At 44.3% G+C, this 15,822-nt stretch overlaps 1 protein-coding gene across 1 annotated transcript in view; it reads left to right on the top strand.

Moving 5' to 3' along the window:
• NDUFA5 (NADH:ubiquinone oxidoreductase subunit A5) overlaps positions 1-15,455 on the top strand; it is a 163,995-nt gene extending 148,540 nt beyond the window's left edge. Inside the window, exon 5 of the mRNA XM_069629109.1 lies at positions 15,233-15,455. Coding sequence (XP_069485210.1) covers positions 15,233-15,334 — 102 coding nt within the window. The 3' untranslated portion in view covers positions 15,335-15,455. The remainder of the gene's footprint in view (positions 1-15,232) is intronic.
• Positions 15,456-15,822: the final 367 nt, after the last annotated feature.

The raw sequence follows: 15,822 nt of genomic DNA, 5'->3' as shown, positions 1-15,822 counted from the left end.
TTGGTGCCAGACCACACTATCAGCTTTCAACAGTTCATTGATCCCTTTTTAGTTCCAATTGCTCGTGCTTCTTATCACATGCACTTCAAACACAGTTCTTTGTGGAATCCTTTTTAAAACATTGCTGCTTGCAACCTTGGTTCAAACATAGGGTGATTTTGTATCGCTTTCTCCGACTCGCAGGCTGTGCGGCTTTTACTGGCACGGCTTTCTTGCAGGAGCCAAGTACTGGATCACGGCGGCAATTGCTCCTCTCAGCCTGGGTTATCGACATGGGAGCGCCCCGAAAATCTTTTATGCACAACATGGGTCTTGTCAGCTTCAGTTCTTTGTCTTCGGCATCTCACTCTCCAAGGCTCATGAACATAGCGGTTTCTAGAGGTCAAGGGTAGTTCCCTCCTTGCAACCCTCACCGGTCTTGCTGCCCTTCTCCTCGTGTTAAATCGCCACCTTGGAACTGCTGCTTCCTTGTGTGCTTTTCCTCGCTCAGAGTGTTCCTTTGTGCTCTGCCTTTTATCCGTGTGGGGAAGCGTGATGTGGGTAAGGTGTGTGTAATGAGTAGGAATTGCCTGGTCTTGCCTGACTAAGGAGTTGGGAGATGTCAAGTATACGGCTCGGTGTTAGTCCGTTGTTGCTCACGATGAACTGGTAGGATGGGGAATAGGTGATGCAGCAAGGGGGTGCCATTTCTCACCCTTTGGTGTCCCACTTCCACTCCCCGGGGCCCCCCCCCTACCCCCTCACATCCAGGTGATCCTCCCACACTGTTCCACCCCCAGGAACTGGTTCCAATAGCGATGGCTGTGTGACCTGGACACCTGGATGACTGATCCCCGGGGACTAGCGGGTGAGACACTGTCAGTTTTCTGACACTTCAACTCACTTAATCTAATATTAAACTATCCAATACTTAATAACAGTACATGGTGTGACAAGGTCCACTACTTGGCTCTAGTGATCGCCAAAGGGGGGGAACTCGGAGGGATGGATGCCTCCATAAACCAGTGGATGGTGGGTCATGGGAAGGTATGGGGAGGATCACTGGGTCACCTTCATATGGTCCCTGTAGTGTGGCAGAGGATGGTCAACGGCACATGTTCCTGTGGACCCTTCCCCAAATAAGAGATACTAAAGCTCTCTCTCTCTCTCCCTCTCTCTCTCTCGAACATACCCAAATCTCTAGCAAGAGAAAACAAACGTTTTTCTTTCATAGTCTTTTCTATCCACCCAGCACTGGTAACATTCATCCTGGTACTGTTGCGAGTGAATCCATAACATAGCTGTTAATTGAAAGGCCCATGTAGATGCTCTACAAGTTCCTAGGGCTTGCCCCAGATACATTTTTGCCAGTTTGTCTTTTTTACTGTGGGTTTAACCACGAGTGATCAGAGCCAGGGCGATGCTCTGCAAGCATCTGAGGCCCACCCTGGCTGCATGTTGCAAGTTTGTGGTGAAGAGTTAGACGTGTATGATACAAAGTTACCAATCCATTGTCTCACTGGTAAAGCGTTCCCTCGCTGAAGATGAAATATGTCAAATTCATCATGACTAACATCTCTTTACATTTAGCAGGTTTAAAATGATTGCCACATAATTTTCAGAAGAGCATTCGCACATTGAGGAAACTGGAGACCTGGGCCTGGCACAGGTATCACTAGAGTGAGGCTGGAAGGAGAGAGTGGAAGCCATGATGGTGGATAGACCAGTTGAAGGCTTGTTTAGGCCTCCCAATCCCAAATCAAGGCCATGTTACACCCCAGAACCACAAGCAATCCTTACACTGCTCCAATTACACGACACAGGTGCAGGAACTCCCAGAAAACCCAACCAGGGGGAGAAGGGATAACACTTTCAAACCAAGAGATGCCAGTCAGTGAATATGGGTTATTGGAGGAGGTTGTGCCAGTAGGTGGTGATTATTGAAGGGCGATACAAGGAGATGCTTGTTGGGCAAGAACTGCTGTAGTAACCCTGTGGGAGACTACACCCTTGTCCTCTTGGCATTAGGTAACCCACCTTTTGGTATGGGCCTGTACTACACTAGATGGTAGTGTGACTGAGCAGCCATGCTTATCTCAAGAGGGGTAGATGTGAGCTGTAGAGTTATAGCAATGAAATGCACAAATACAAGTGGCCAAGTAACACTTACACTCAAGGATTCAATTATAAATAGTTTATTTATTAACATCAGTTTTCAAATAAGCATTCATTAAAAAAGGGGCAATATATGTAACAATCAAATATACTTTAAAATACTTTTCCAAAATCAACACAAGTCTAGTAGATGCTCTTTAGAGATGCTTTTTACACACTTCGTATGAGAGCACTTAAATCTTCCAATGAAGTCTATACAAAAACCTTTCCCAGCAATAATAGTTTAAAACCAATTTAACACCTCTGAGGGACAGTACATGTCAAAGTCAAATGGACTAGAGTTTGCAGGGAGCCAGGACAGCCAAAGTCAATTGGAGTACAGTCTATGGAGCTGAGGCACCTCTTGGATAACAAAGTCTTGCACAAAGTTAGAGTTTGTTGAAGAAAAATCACTGTAGGGTCACAAGCTGTTACACTTGTAGCGGGTAGAGCTGAAATCAACTCTAGCAAAATAGCTACTACAAGTCACAGCTGAGAAGAGCAATGCTAAAGACACTGAGGTAAGTACCCCAAGTCGGAACAGTACCTTTTGGTTAGAAGAAGAGTGGTCCATCTGGCTTCTGTCTGGTTGCAGCGATGCAGATCCTGGGTTCCTGGGTCTCGGTCATGGGGACAAGAGGGAGGATGTTTGGAGGACTCCTGCAGCAGCAATTCAGATCAGCTGCACTTTGCGGTTTCAGCGCTCAGTAAATGGCACCACCGTGGATCTTAGACACTGGCTGGGCTTGCTTCACTCCTTGAGTCCTGCACTCTGGTGAGGGGACTAGAGCTCTGGTCTTCCTGCTTCTTGAAGGTCCTTAGGAGAATCCTGGAGCTTCTGGCTGGATTGCTGATGATCCACTCGACTATGGATTTCTCGACCCTGGCACTCGGTTCCTGCAGCAGCAAAGAAGTACAGCCAGTCGGGGAAGATGGTCCAGTGGAGTTCGTCTCGGGGTTAGTTGGTCCCACCAACCCAAAGGAAGAAGTCGTCACTTCCTGCGCTTCTCTAGTCACTCAGAAAAAGGAGTTTCAGTACAGCAGCAGGGCTTCACCAGGAAATTCAAAGGTGCAGGAGGATCCAACAAGCTTTGTTCACGGTTTCTTTGTCGAGTGTTCTTCCCAGTGGTCGACGCTGCCTCCAGTCCCAAAACCCTTGCCTTTCAATCCAGTTTCTCCCATCAATGCACAGCCTAGGCTGTTACTCAAACAGCAGGGTGGTTGTCCTAAAAGGACAGCCAGCCAGCCAATCAGGGCAGGGTGCATTAAAGGCATTCCTAGAGACAAAGGACAGGGGAGTTTCGGGCACCTCCCTCACTTCCTGCCCTTCAAGACACAATGGAGCCAGAGGCGGGTTACGGTACTGAAGCCCGCCAAAGGCAAAAACAAACAAAGGGCTCAAACCTGGCATGGCGCGCAGGGTAAACCCCAAGAAGGACCTAACAAACAGAAAATGGTGAAAAAAGAGGACCGGGCCATTTTGACAAAATGGTCACCCATGGGTGCTATACTGCAGCTGAGGATTTCAGCCTGCAGTAGAAAAGCACAATGGTAGGAAAATTAACCCGCTGCCACCGGCCATTTAAAGTAGTGAGGGTAATATTAAAATATACATGAGTAGGTAGGATAAGGGGCTACTAAGTAACCCTCCAGCATTCCACATAAGATGGTGTGTGCTGGACCCATCATCTCTGCTACCACGTGAACTGGGATGCTCCAGCCTTTTAAGACGAGGTAGCAATACCCTTGAGAGGAATGGGGATCAAACATCAATAATCGAAACGACTCGGGTAGTTGGCAAAAAGATAACCGTTTTAATATCAATGATCTAAAACTGAGTATAACGGACGTCTCAGTACATGGTTTCTCTCAATGCATCTAAAAAAAAACATTCCTTTATAACACAAAATCATCATTGATCACGTCAACCTAACTATTTACTAACGTCATCCTACGTGGCAAACTACAAAAACCTAGTGGCTATTGTGATTGGTTCTAAGGGAACATCTAAGTATATGTTCCATACTAGTCTAAGAAAGTGATAGGCTTCTTAACATCAGGTGGGGCAACTAAGCCCTCCCCTCAAATAGGGCACCATGCATGTCAATAAATACACAACGTCCCATTGGTTACACAACTATAGGACCCTTAATCACACGGCCCCCTACAATTGGTTGGCACTCTAATCTCTGTCAGTACTTTTCCACCTACGTTAGCAGCACTCAGGCTGGTCTTCCAGGTGCTGGTGCGCTAGTCTTAACCATAGCTTCCCACCAATTAGGATATCATATCATCACCTCAGTGGTCTGCTGTCAATTAAGGCTTTGAACTCGGCTTTGGAAATGTTCTTGCTCTGGAGAATTCAGGGGCGTGAAGGCACGCTCTGCCCTCATGCGTAGGTGTGGTCGTCATGTTTGTCCAACTTCATCCTTCCATGTGACTGAAGACCACAAAATCGAGCTTCTGGTGCATTTAAAATACTATGTTCTAATATACCTCTGACGTCTTTCTTGTTTTTGTCCATGTCTTCTGAACAGGAGTTTTGTTTTTTCACACGATTTGTATCCAATGTCTGCTCACCCCAGCCTGATAAGACCTTGGCTTTTTGGGGCTGATCCTCGCCTTTCTGAGTTTCCCTTATGTTAATTTATTCAATTGTTTTTAACTGCGACCGACTGGAAAAGATGCCTTCCTTTTATAGTCCAGCTCTGCTATAATATGTAGTGTTAACATCCATCCTTTACTTTCTCCTATATATGTATACGTTGGCGCATGCCGCAATCTATTCACTATAAAGCTAGCCTCAAGAATACTTCATCTGCTTGCGTTTCTTTGCATATGTACACGTGTAAAATTACTCTATCTTCATCAGTTCTGTAGCATAAGTTTCCTAATCTTGATCCCAACATGTCACTTATCTTTTGATATTTTCTTGATGCCTTATAGAATATCTTCATTCTTTTGTCTCTGCATCTCTTCAATGTACGTCAGCTTGCTTTGTGTGATGGTGACGTCACCATTCTTCTCTTCCATTCAGCGGTCCTTTTTCTTCTGGGATTTCATTCAAATGGCCGGGATTTCATTCAAATGGCCATCATACTGTCTCGTATGCAAGTATGGTTTTCTCAATGGGAACTTTGCTTCCAGGATTCTCCTTGGTATCGGTATGTTCAATGGCTTGGCTCATGTCTCACACTGTGGTTCCCAACCTATAGGCAATATGGGCGAAGTGGTTGAGGTGAGGGTACTTGGCTCCTTCTCTACATCAGCAATGAAGCATATGCAGCCAAAGCTCTGTGGTGAATGTGATCATCCAATATTTTATTATACTATTCATTGCCCACATCTTCTTACTATTCTATGGGCCTCATCAGGAGTCTGGTGAAATACCGCCAGGATACCACCCTGGCAAATGGCGTTTCTTACCGCTACTCAGTCTGGCACTATTAGCACCAGATCACGAGTAGCAGGTTAACAGGAAGTTCCCATTGGGTCCATTAGACCCAATGGAGTTGGGGGACGCTATTACCGCCGGCGTTAATTGCGCCAGCGGTACAGTTTGTTACAGTATTCAATTTCTCATACTCTGTCCTCTTCCTATCCCTGGTATACTCACCTGCCAGGGTATTTGACTTTTTTTTTAATTTATCCTTAAAAGGGGTTTGAATTCTCCTGCTTGTGTTCACAATTTCAGGGTTCACTTCTCGGCTCACTCTTGGTTTACTCTCCTGCCAGGATATTGAAGAGAAGGTTGTAAGAATGCCCCCCTTCATCCCCATGAATATGACAGCCTGAAACGTCAAGAACGCACAAAGTCACTCATTATTTGGATAGCCCCCAGGAGCACCAGTGATTGATTCGTATGCAGAGAAGTATGCTCTCAGACAACCATTCAAACCTTATCCAGTGAATGTCTTTATGGATACAGGTGCTTCAACAGTGGTGATGGATCCAAATGCCATGATGGCTGACATTGACTAATTCTGAGAAACCACTGTGCGGACGTCATTAGTGACACCACGACATAGCCACGATTAGTCATGAAGTACACTTGCAACCATGCACAGCTTTACATAAACTCACACTCGTATACACGAAGAACATGCTTACACAGTTCTGTAGATAGAGGACGGAGACATGCACATACTGTCAAAGCTTTTGTGCAGAAACGCTGAACGCAAGGCAATAAAGGGATACAGAGCAAGCTTGCGGATACTTACGGCAACTAACCCTATGGAACTACAGGGTTACAAGGAGCCTGGCAGGATCAAATAGGACTAACCTATAAAAAATATAGCATGATATAGGTGTGCAGAAATCATATTACAAGTATCGCACAAGGCCACAAGCCGCAGGACAAGAAACCGGGGAAAGCAGAACCATGCTGCACAGAGCAGGAAGGCCAGGGCTCACAGCAAAGGTCGGAGATGAGCAGCATATTCCAAACTGACGACAGGGGGCCATCTGCAGAAAAACAGAATAAATCCTCATAATTGCAGACCAGAAGAGCTTGATTTCATGGTCCTCAACCACGTGATGCAGCCGAGCTAGACAATGGTTATCCACCCACGGTGGGAAGACTAAGAGTTCTCAGTAACCCAGACATGAAGTGAAACATGAACAAGTTAACAGTGTTGCAACGAGTAGAGCACCCTCACAGGCAAAGGTGGTGGGGCTAACAGATACATTGGGAACACATAGTCCTTCCTATCGCCTTGAGGTGCACAGAGAGCTGAGACCAGAACTGGGCCCAGGCATGATGAGACGAGTTCTAACCAATTGGGACAGGAACCCAGGAATGGATGGCAGGGGGCAAGGGCCAATGGTAATCCTGTGACCCTGCAACAATGTAATTGTTTATTGGGGGAAGGGGCAGGCCAGCCACCTGATATGGAAGGACCAATTGAGTAAGATCTATAAGGGCAATCTATAGTTTCTACCACTCAGAGGACCCAATGAGTACGTGTGATAGGTTTTTCGGGGAGAGCCCATGTTGTGATGCTACACTGCATCAAAAAGGAGTGACACGATTGTGGGGATGGTGAGATTTTTTTAATGTCCTGTATGATCCCTGTCGGTTTTCTGTAATAAATGACACTCTAACTTGCCCTTGTCCGAGTCCTCTTTTTGTTCTGGGGTAAGGGTTGTTGGGCCCTTGGGAGCTGAGTGGGTGTGCTCGTAGTGGCCCCCAGACCTCTAGCATACCGGTACTCCCCAACAATATCACTTCACTTTCTTTTGTCTTCCTCTCTTGGGTATGGGTCCCAGAACCGCTGTCTGCCAGCTTCACTAACCTGCCAGGGCTTTTTTTTTGTTCCATTCACTTTCTTTCATCCACGTGACAATGTTTTTCTAATATTGGGTTACTGACCCTCTTTTGACAAAGTTTGTCTCGTTCGGTATGGTCTCCATGCACACCGTTTGTGTCCGCCTCTGTGCTGCTTCTTACTATCAGCTCGTCTCTGCAACTTTTTCCAATGCCAGTCGGGATGCCAAACAGCTTTTGACTCTGCCTCTTTCCCTGATCCCTGTCAGCTGTGGCAGTTTTAATCTTCCCAGCATTGATCCATATTTTCCAAAGACTAGAAGAGTGTTGGCTTTCTGCTTCTGGTCATCTTCATTGCTCCATCCCTCTTCCTCATCTCAGTACTAAATTAGGGTAAAGGGGGTAGGGGAGAGGGGATACATGGGGTGATTGATTGGGAAAACATGGGAAATTGGTATGTCACAATATGCCATACAGGTATGTTGTAAATGTACATGGGTGTCATGTGGACTTATGGCTGCAAGGTTATTTTGGTTGTTTTTCTACATCTGGAGTTGGTCTTACCCTATATGGTCCTCCTGAAGATCGCTATCCCCAGAGTCAGTCAAGTAGGTTCTGCTTTTCCCTGGCCACATGAATAGAAGTTTCCCTCCAGAGAATTAGTGATGATATTGTTAGATTCGTCACAGTTAACAAGGTGCCACGTTTTCAAACTAAAATTCTATTGATTGTTTTGATTAATTAATTACCTTGAAGCCAAAACTGTAAGGCACATTTGAACATATTATCAAGTACTACAGATTGAGCAAGTTGATCCATCTAGTGTATAGGGACAAATTGGTTCATGGAACAAATAGATGTTAATACATCGGAGCACATATTAATCCTCTTACAAGTTGCACTCTTAAATCTACTTCTCATAAGTGCAACAGCAACCAATTTGTCAGTCTATATAAACTATTTTATACCATACCTCGTAGACAGGGTAATTTCAAATAATTATACAAGGACTGACCCTTTGAAAATACTGCAGTTGTGGTTTGTCTCATTACAAAAACATAGTAACAAAAAATGCAGGCAGAGCCACTTTACTGCTTATGCTTGAGTTCCGTCCTACCTTAGCTTGCTGTTGCTCAAAGGCTGGGGTCTGCAACCTTTGACTTGCAAGATTTTTTGGAGTACAGCTCCCATCAGCCCAAATCAATGGTGAGGTATGATAGGAGTTTAAATCCAAAATATTTGGAGAGCCCTAGGTTTCAGACCCCTGCTTTAAGGATGTGAATAAAATGCAATGGGCCCCATTAGTCTGGCGGTATTCCTGCAGTAAATCTGCTGGAATACCACCAAACGGAATTACTCTCGCGTCACTTGGTCCTGTTGGTTTACCACAGGATTACAAGTTGATTACAAGTGGTGGTAGGTGGTGTAAATCCCCATTTCTTGGAGTCCATCGGACTCTATTGGGGATTTGTGGTGGAATTACCACATGTGGAATTACTGAGTAGTAATTCCACAGGTGGTGATTCCAGTATCAAGCTGAAGGTAAATCCTCCAAAAATCAGCCGAATTACCACTCGGTTTGTGGGTGCTGGAAAAGTGGCGGTATCAAAATTACTGCCACTTTTTTCCTGCATCACCAACCTTTTAATGAGGCCCAAAGTGTTCTACCAATGTTTTTTTGTACATCCGAATGATTGATGTGCCCATAATCTTTTTCATTGTACAATGTGCTATTTTTTCATGCTTATTTTATTTCCTACAGCGGTTATCAGGCAGGACTGGGAGACCAGTCCCAGTAGATGCACTGAATGGTAGGACAAAGTCCTACATAACGCGGTTTTAGAAATGGATCCAATTAACTCCATTCCCCCTTTGTTCACGCTGTCCCTTATTTTTTTTTTTTTTTTTACAGTGCTCTGTGGCTAGTCCGCTATGTTTGCAGTACAGAAATCCCACCCATTCATAGAGATAGAAAATTATGATCCAGCAAGTGTTGTCCAAGAGATACACAGTGACTCTAATAATTCATTAATTACAATTTTGTAATTGGCCATGCAGATTGCTTTTCTCCTTTTGTAAATCAAGCAGTCATTTTTGAGTGAATGTGCTATTTCAATTATTCCATTTATGATCATGTTTTTAATCTAAGGCTATTAGAATTAAACTTACAAAAAACTGCTATTTCGAAATCCCTTTTTCTGTATTTGCTTTTTGTTCAGTGCCCTATGAATGGGCCCTGACATCTTAAATAGTTATTAAAACTGTCAATCGTCCACCTTCTGGTAGCCTTCGGTCAAGTGGGCTGAGGGAGTAAAACAATCTGTTAGTGGCTCTTCCAGCTGACAGGGCTCTCTCTGCCCAGTGGATTAGAGTAAAGATAATTTTTGTAAACATCCGGGCACTCATGCCCTTTCTCTCATGTATAAGGTTGTTATATTGGGTTCCCTATATACAGAGGTTTGTGCCTGTTAGGGAGAATTCTCTCTCTAGGCTGAATTTCCTAACCTAGTGAGTCCCTCAGCAGCTTTGCTGGATTTCTGGAGTTTGTTTTTTTCTCCTGCCAAGAGTGAGACTCTTTTTCCACCCACTCTTGGACATGATTGATGGTGTTCCTTTGACTGTTAATGGGTTTTATGGGCTATGGGGTCCTTTACTCCATAGGGTCTCATGTGTTTTTACTATGTGTGTTACACAGCACCCTCCGTGCAGTGACACAGGGGTGTCATAGTGACACCCAACCATAGACTCCATACCCTGGGACTGACTACTGTCTCCCAGGGCATGTAAAGTCACCATTGGCTTTACTAGTCCCAAATTATTAACAGAAACCAGTACAAACCATCATATTGTGGACGTACTGGTCTGGGCAATTCGATTGCCCTGGGGTCTGTTAGTCGAGGGGGCACGTCTCCGTCCCCCCTGATCGAGTTTTGGCTGGTGGCAGTGGATACTACTTTTTATATTCGACCGCGAATATATCCCTATGGGATTTTCCCATTGTTCGAGGCTACCAACTTTAATTATTTAATGCTCATAGCCTCGAACATACTGCCGGTTTATGTATTTAATATTAATTCCCCGGTTGGTATTTTTTGCCAGGACTCTATTCTAAAATGGTGTTTGTGTTCTCTTCTGTGACTCCAACCCAAGTCGAGCCCTTTGTTCCACTTTTTGGCGGGCTTCTCCACAGAAGCCTCCAAAAGTGATGCCACTCTGTCTGGGTACCACAGGGGGTGTGGGAGGGGGTTTAGGCACCCTGGACTGAGTTACCTTGGTAACTCAAGTCGCACTCTTGTGTGATTGGCCCAAGTGGTGAGCCGGCCGGCTCACCACTTAGCATGTTTGATTGACAGCTAGGCTGAGTGAATGGGGGTGTGCTGCATAAAAGCAGGGCTTTGGGGACTGGAACTTCAGAAGTCGCCACAGGACCTGAGAATCCAACGAGAGCGAAGCAGAGCCGACCTACCACGACGACACCACCGGTGGAGCCCTGCGGAACCGACTCACCACTTCCCGACGACCGAGGAGATCTCCCGACTGGAGAGGCTTCTTCCCCTGACTGGTGGGCACAACCAGTTTATCTTCTTCCCTTCGCAACCCAGACCGGCTTGTGGTCGAATTGCCCGTGCCAAGCACCCCGGCAACCAGATAGCCACTTACCACTGGACCGCGAACCAAAGGACCGCTCCTTTTACCTGAGAAACTCTGCGGCTGGTTTCTTCCCTAGCAGTGCAACAGACTCCGGTCTTCCTCCCCGACGAGATCCTCTCTTCCCCCGGACGAAGCACCGACTTGCATCCGCTGCCAGGAACAACTGCCCCGCCTGGAGTATTCTCACCACTTTAAGGTACCGTGTCCGCCAGGCCTCCCTTTCTAAAGATTGCTACAAGGTAATAATAACCCCTTAACCTTCTGGACTGGGCTGGCCGCCCTGACCTTCTAACTGGTCCCTTTCTGTGGTCCAGCTCCTTTTTGAACCTTTTCAATACTTTTGTGCACTGCAACCGTGTGACCTTGGACACATTTCGTTTGATCCCCTCAAAGTGGATCCAGCCTATTGAACTCTAACTTCACAGTTTTACTTTGCCTTCCTCTCTTGTTGTGTTCTTGTAAAAGTGTTGGGACCTGTTTTAAATTTATTCGCTGCTTTTCCCTCCCTTTTAAAAAGAATTATTAGAGTGCCATCTGCGTTAAGCGCTCACCACTGTCTGAAAATAAGTGGGGCTTTACTTAAAACTTGTCTAATATTCTTCTAAGGGATGTATATCTTTTAGGGACCGTAGTTTTGAATTGCTTACTATTAGTGCCTGTGTGTTTTTCTAGATGTGGTTTTAAATAAATAATTATATCTCTTTTACACCAAGCTCTGGTCAGTGTTTCCTTGTTCTACTGTGTTCTCTTGACCTATTGTGAATACTCTGTATACTGCCTAACTCTTCTTGAGGGAAGTCTGACTGCTCAGCCACAGCTACCAAGTGAATCTGTGTGGTACATGTTATGTAGTGGCCTCCTGTATGTGTGTGTGTCTGGTAAGGGAAGGAGATGTGTTATGTAGTGGCTGTCTGTGTAATGCTGTCTTGCTGTGAGCCTGTGATGTCACATGGAATGTCACTGTGTGGATGGTGGAATGTTTATCTGAGGGTTCCATACTGAGGCAGTTAGAGCTCCCCTGCCTGGGTGATGGAGCCAGTGCTGATATAGTCCAAACTCTCATGTATTTATCCTTCCTGTAACCATGTCCTTAAGTTCCTGTAATAAACCTAAGATGTAACCAAGAAAGCTTGCAAGTCACATCATAACAATGGCGACGAGGATGTCTTCAAAGATGAATCCCGCATAATAAGAAGAAGTTGAAGCCTGAAGGAGCCTGCTGCGGGGGGTGCAGAAGAGAGGAGGACAAATTGGTGGTCAGCACTGTCCCCACATACAAGTAAGAGACCCATCACCCAGGGCCAGGGGGGAGGAGCAAGGAAGTCCCATTACAGGCGCCCCTGTAATATGTGAAGCCCCTAGCAATGGATGTGTAGACAAGTGCATTGTCACAATCCCGGAAGATGTTTGCAGCTGCAAATGAAGGCTGCTTATTTTCTAACGTGAAAATGAAGTGTAAAGCTAACCCGGCAGTCTGAGGCTTGTATGGGTGCCCCAGAGAATGGTGTCTTATTGTGGGGAAATGAGATCACTCATACCAGGAGCGCCAGTGTGTGCAGGAAGCTTTAAATCTACCTCGATTGTCTGAGGGAATTGAGTTGGCCAGCCACAGCGAATGTCCCGGCTGGGTGACGGTTGGCTGGAGGAGGTCCGTACTGCTCCATTGTAGCGGTGTGACTGATGACGTCATAGAGTACGCGGCAGGAGTTGGTGGACAAATGCGCGTCATGCTGATGGAATTGGAACTGGTGAATGTCCATATCAAGTTACGACGCTCCCCGTCTGTATGAAGAGCATTGTAGTGAAGTTTCGAGTAAAGAACCTGTTAGAACGTGGTTCAAGACGTGCTGACGTCCAGATCTGCGGATAGCGAGGCCGTTTGTGTGAAAGTTGGCCCGTGTAAATCTATACATTCCCGTGGAGTGGGGGAAGTGGCGCCGGTAGAAGGATATAATGACTTGGCGCAGATGTCCAAATGGAAGTGGATCTGTGGAAGAGAGTCTATGTAGGGAAGGAAGACACTGTCCATTGCGAGGCAGATTGGTTACGTCAGTTGAAGGACCCGAGCAAGAGTGCGTTTTACTCTGTCCTGTGGCTGAATTCGTGTTGCTATAGAACTATCTCGTCGCACTGCGATTTTTTTTTTTTTCTTCCCACATGGACAGAGAGACAATTAGAAATGCGTCACGTCCGTGAACAAGGGTTGAATGCGTCTCGTTCGTGCACGAGAGCGAAGAAGGAAGACCCGAGTCCCTGAAAATGAATATATCCTTTTGTGAATTTTGTTTTGCTAGCTATAATGTCCATCTGAAATGCACTGCGGCGCAGTTATCGCTGTTAAGATGTGAATAATGACTGCGGGTGTAGATAGTTTGAGGATTGGAGGATGGACATTTTGGACACTTCATGGACGATATAGTTTTGAAGTTGTTTGCATTATAGAGTAAAAAGGAGATGTCCGATTTTGAGGATTGGAGTGCTGGATGAGAGTGCTAGATTTAATCATTTTGAGGCATTTTAGGGTGCGTTGCAAATGACAACAAGGGTTATAGACCTTATTACATGTGCTTTGGGTGTTTAACAGGATGTGTACTGAGGTTATTATGAAAATATGCACTAGCACTAACGTTTTTGAGGCATTTTAGGTGGGGTTAGAGACCAGTATGGACTTTTAGGTATGTTGTGGTACAGACTGCTACCAAACAGGTTTCTGCCTAACAGTGCCTCAGCCTGTAAAATTGAATAGGTTGTGACAAACTGGCAAACTTGCTTTCAGGATATGTTCAGTCATGATCTAAAGAACACTTTCTTATTGATTACTTCTTCCTAAATAGCTAAGTATATAGAATCTTTTTTTTCACTTTGTAGAGGAGCAGTCGCTTCTCCCCCGCTCTCTGATGACAGACAGGTACATATAGTATTTGAGGCCAATACCCCTCTCTTCTGTCCAACATTGTAAAAATCAGGCGTAGTGTCTATTGAGGCAGCTAGGCTGCCCTTCTTCAAGGCAAATACATTGCAAATAGGGAACATTGGACACACTTATTTAAGGGCAACATAGAAAATAAAGGAATGCCTACATTGCACACAACATAATTAACATAGGATATAGATTTCTGATGTGGAATATAGGCCAGCAAAAGACAGCCATTGTATTATAGATGGCTACAGGCCTCAAAAGCTCCATGGGGATTTAAGAGTGCTGAGCAGACATAGAAAAGGTGCTGTGTGTAGAAAAGTGAGTATGTTGGGCAGAAGCCAAGGTACAGTGATATAGTAGAATTTAATAGCATAATGTGATTTTCAATGGTGTAACTCATGAAACAAAACTGGAATACAGTCAAAAAGTAGAAAAACAGGTTGAGATGGCCTTGGAACAGAATGTACTAGAAGTTTGGAAAATAAATGCGTCATTTGCTAAATCTGTCCAGGTTTTAAGGTTGCAACATATGTCAGATGATTCAGAAAATGTGGAAAGCACCTAGTCATGCCAATTTGCATAGGAAGTTATGTGTTTCAAGAAGTGTTTCACTAATAAAAATTAAGTGATGTAAGTAAAATGACCAATTATAGCTTACTGAAAAAATAAGGTTCATATTACTATAAAATCATTGCCCAATTTTTTGCCATTGTATAAAACCCATGTAGTAAAGAGTTAAGACATTTCCTTTTTCAGCTGTAAGAAGCAGTGATTAAACTGATTTACTCCCAGCCGGCTTCCGATATGTCTCTTCTTTGCACAAAAGTATATTTATCTTCAGGGATGGCTGACTGCAGAGAATTATGGCTGAGAATGAATCTCTTTACAACTTCACTAATCTATGTTCGATGACGAGCCAAGGACTCTTTCAGTAACCCCCATAGAACATGATCATATCTGTAATCCAGATCTTCTTTTGTAAGGTTAATTGCACGCTTTTGTAGAACTTGGTGTTCAAATCAGGATTTATTAACCAACTATTTCAAACCAGTTTGTAAGCATAACAACACAAACACTAATTATGCATTACTAAAATACCAAATGGCAATTAGATGAAAGTTTTAATGATTCGTTCATGCCCATTTGTTGTCGGTTGTTTTAAAATTGGATGTTTGTTCTATACCTCTCTACAAAACTTTAGTTTTTAGAATATATATAACTAAATGCGATTTAAAATTTATGCTATACATTTTTTCCAACAGGCTGAGAATGAACTTTCTTTAGCACGCAAAATGTATGAGTGGAAACCCTGGGAGCCCCTAATTGAAGATCCTCCTGCTAACCAGTGGAAGTGGCCAATCTAATTTTAAAGAATGAAGTGTACGTGTATATATGTATTTGATGAGAATTAATATTGGACCTTAGGCACATATGTTGAGAGATGTGTTAAGAGTTCTTCTGAATAAAAAAAATAGCCATGCTAAATGTATTGGTGTGTGTCCTGTTTTCCCAATATCAAGACTTTAAAACCTTTTGCATTTTAATGTTGCCAAGAAAATGTATTCCTTTTCCTATAAATTGGTACTCTGAAATAGTGTTTCCTCACAGGTTAATATGCAAATGCAACAAACCTTACAGATATCCACACTTTCTAATTTTCTACTTGAAGTGAAGATGTCTACTTCATAATGACAATGGAGTGTTCCAGTTCAGCTTGAAATCGACATACTCTTTGGTTGTGCTGCCTCGAAACTGAACGGTTTTGACTTTGGTACGAACATCTAGTTTTCCTTTGAACGCCTTTCTGAAACATAAGTGGCCCTACCTATCAAGGTACAGGTGTGCCCTTATA

Source organism: Ambystoma mexicanum, chromosome 12, assembly GCF_040938575.1.
Source record: "Ambystoma mexicanum isolate Mex_15411 chromosome 12, UKY_AmexF1_1, whole genome shotgun sequence".
Lineage (NCBI taxonomy): Eukaryota > Metazoa > Chordata > Amphibia > Caudata > Ambystomatidae > Ambystoma > Ambystoma mexicanum.
Note: the sequence above shows the minus strand (reverse complement) of the source record. Positions and strands in the feature narration are given on the sequence as shown.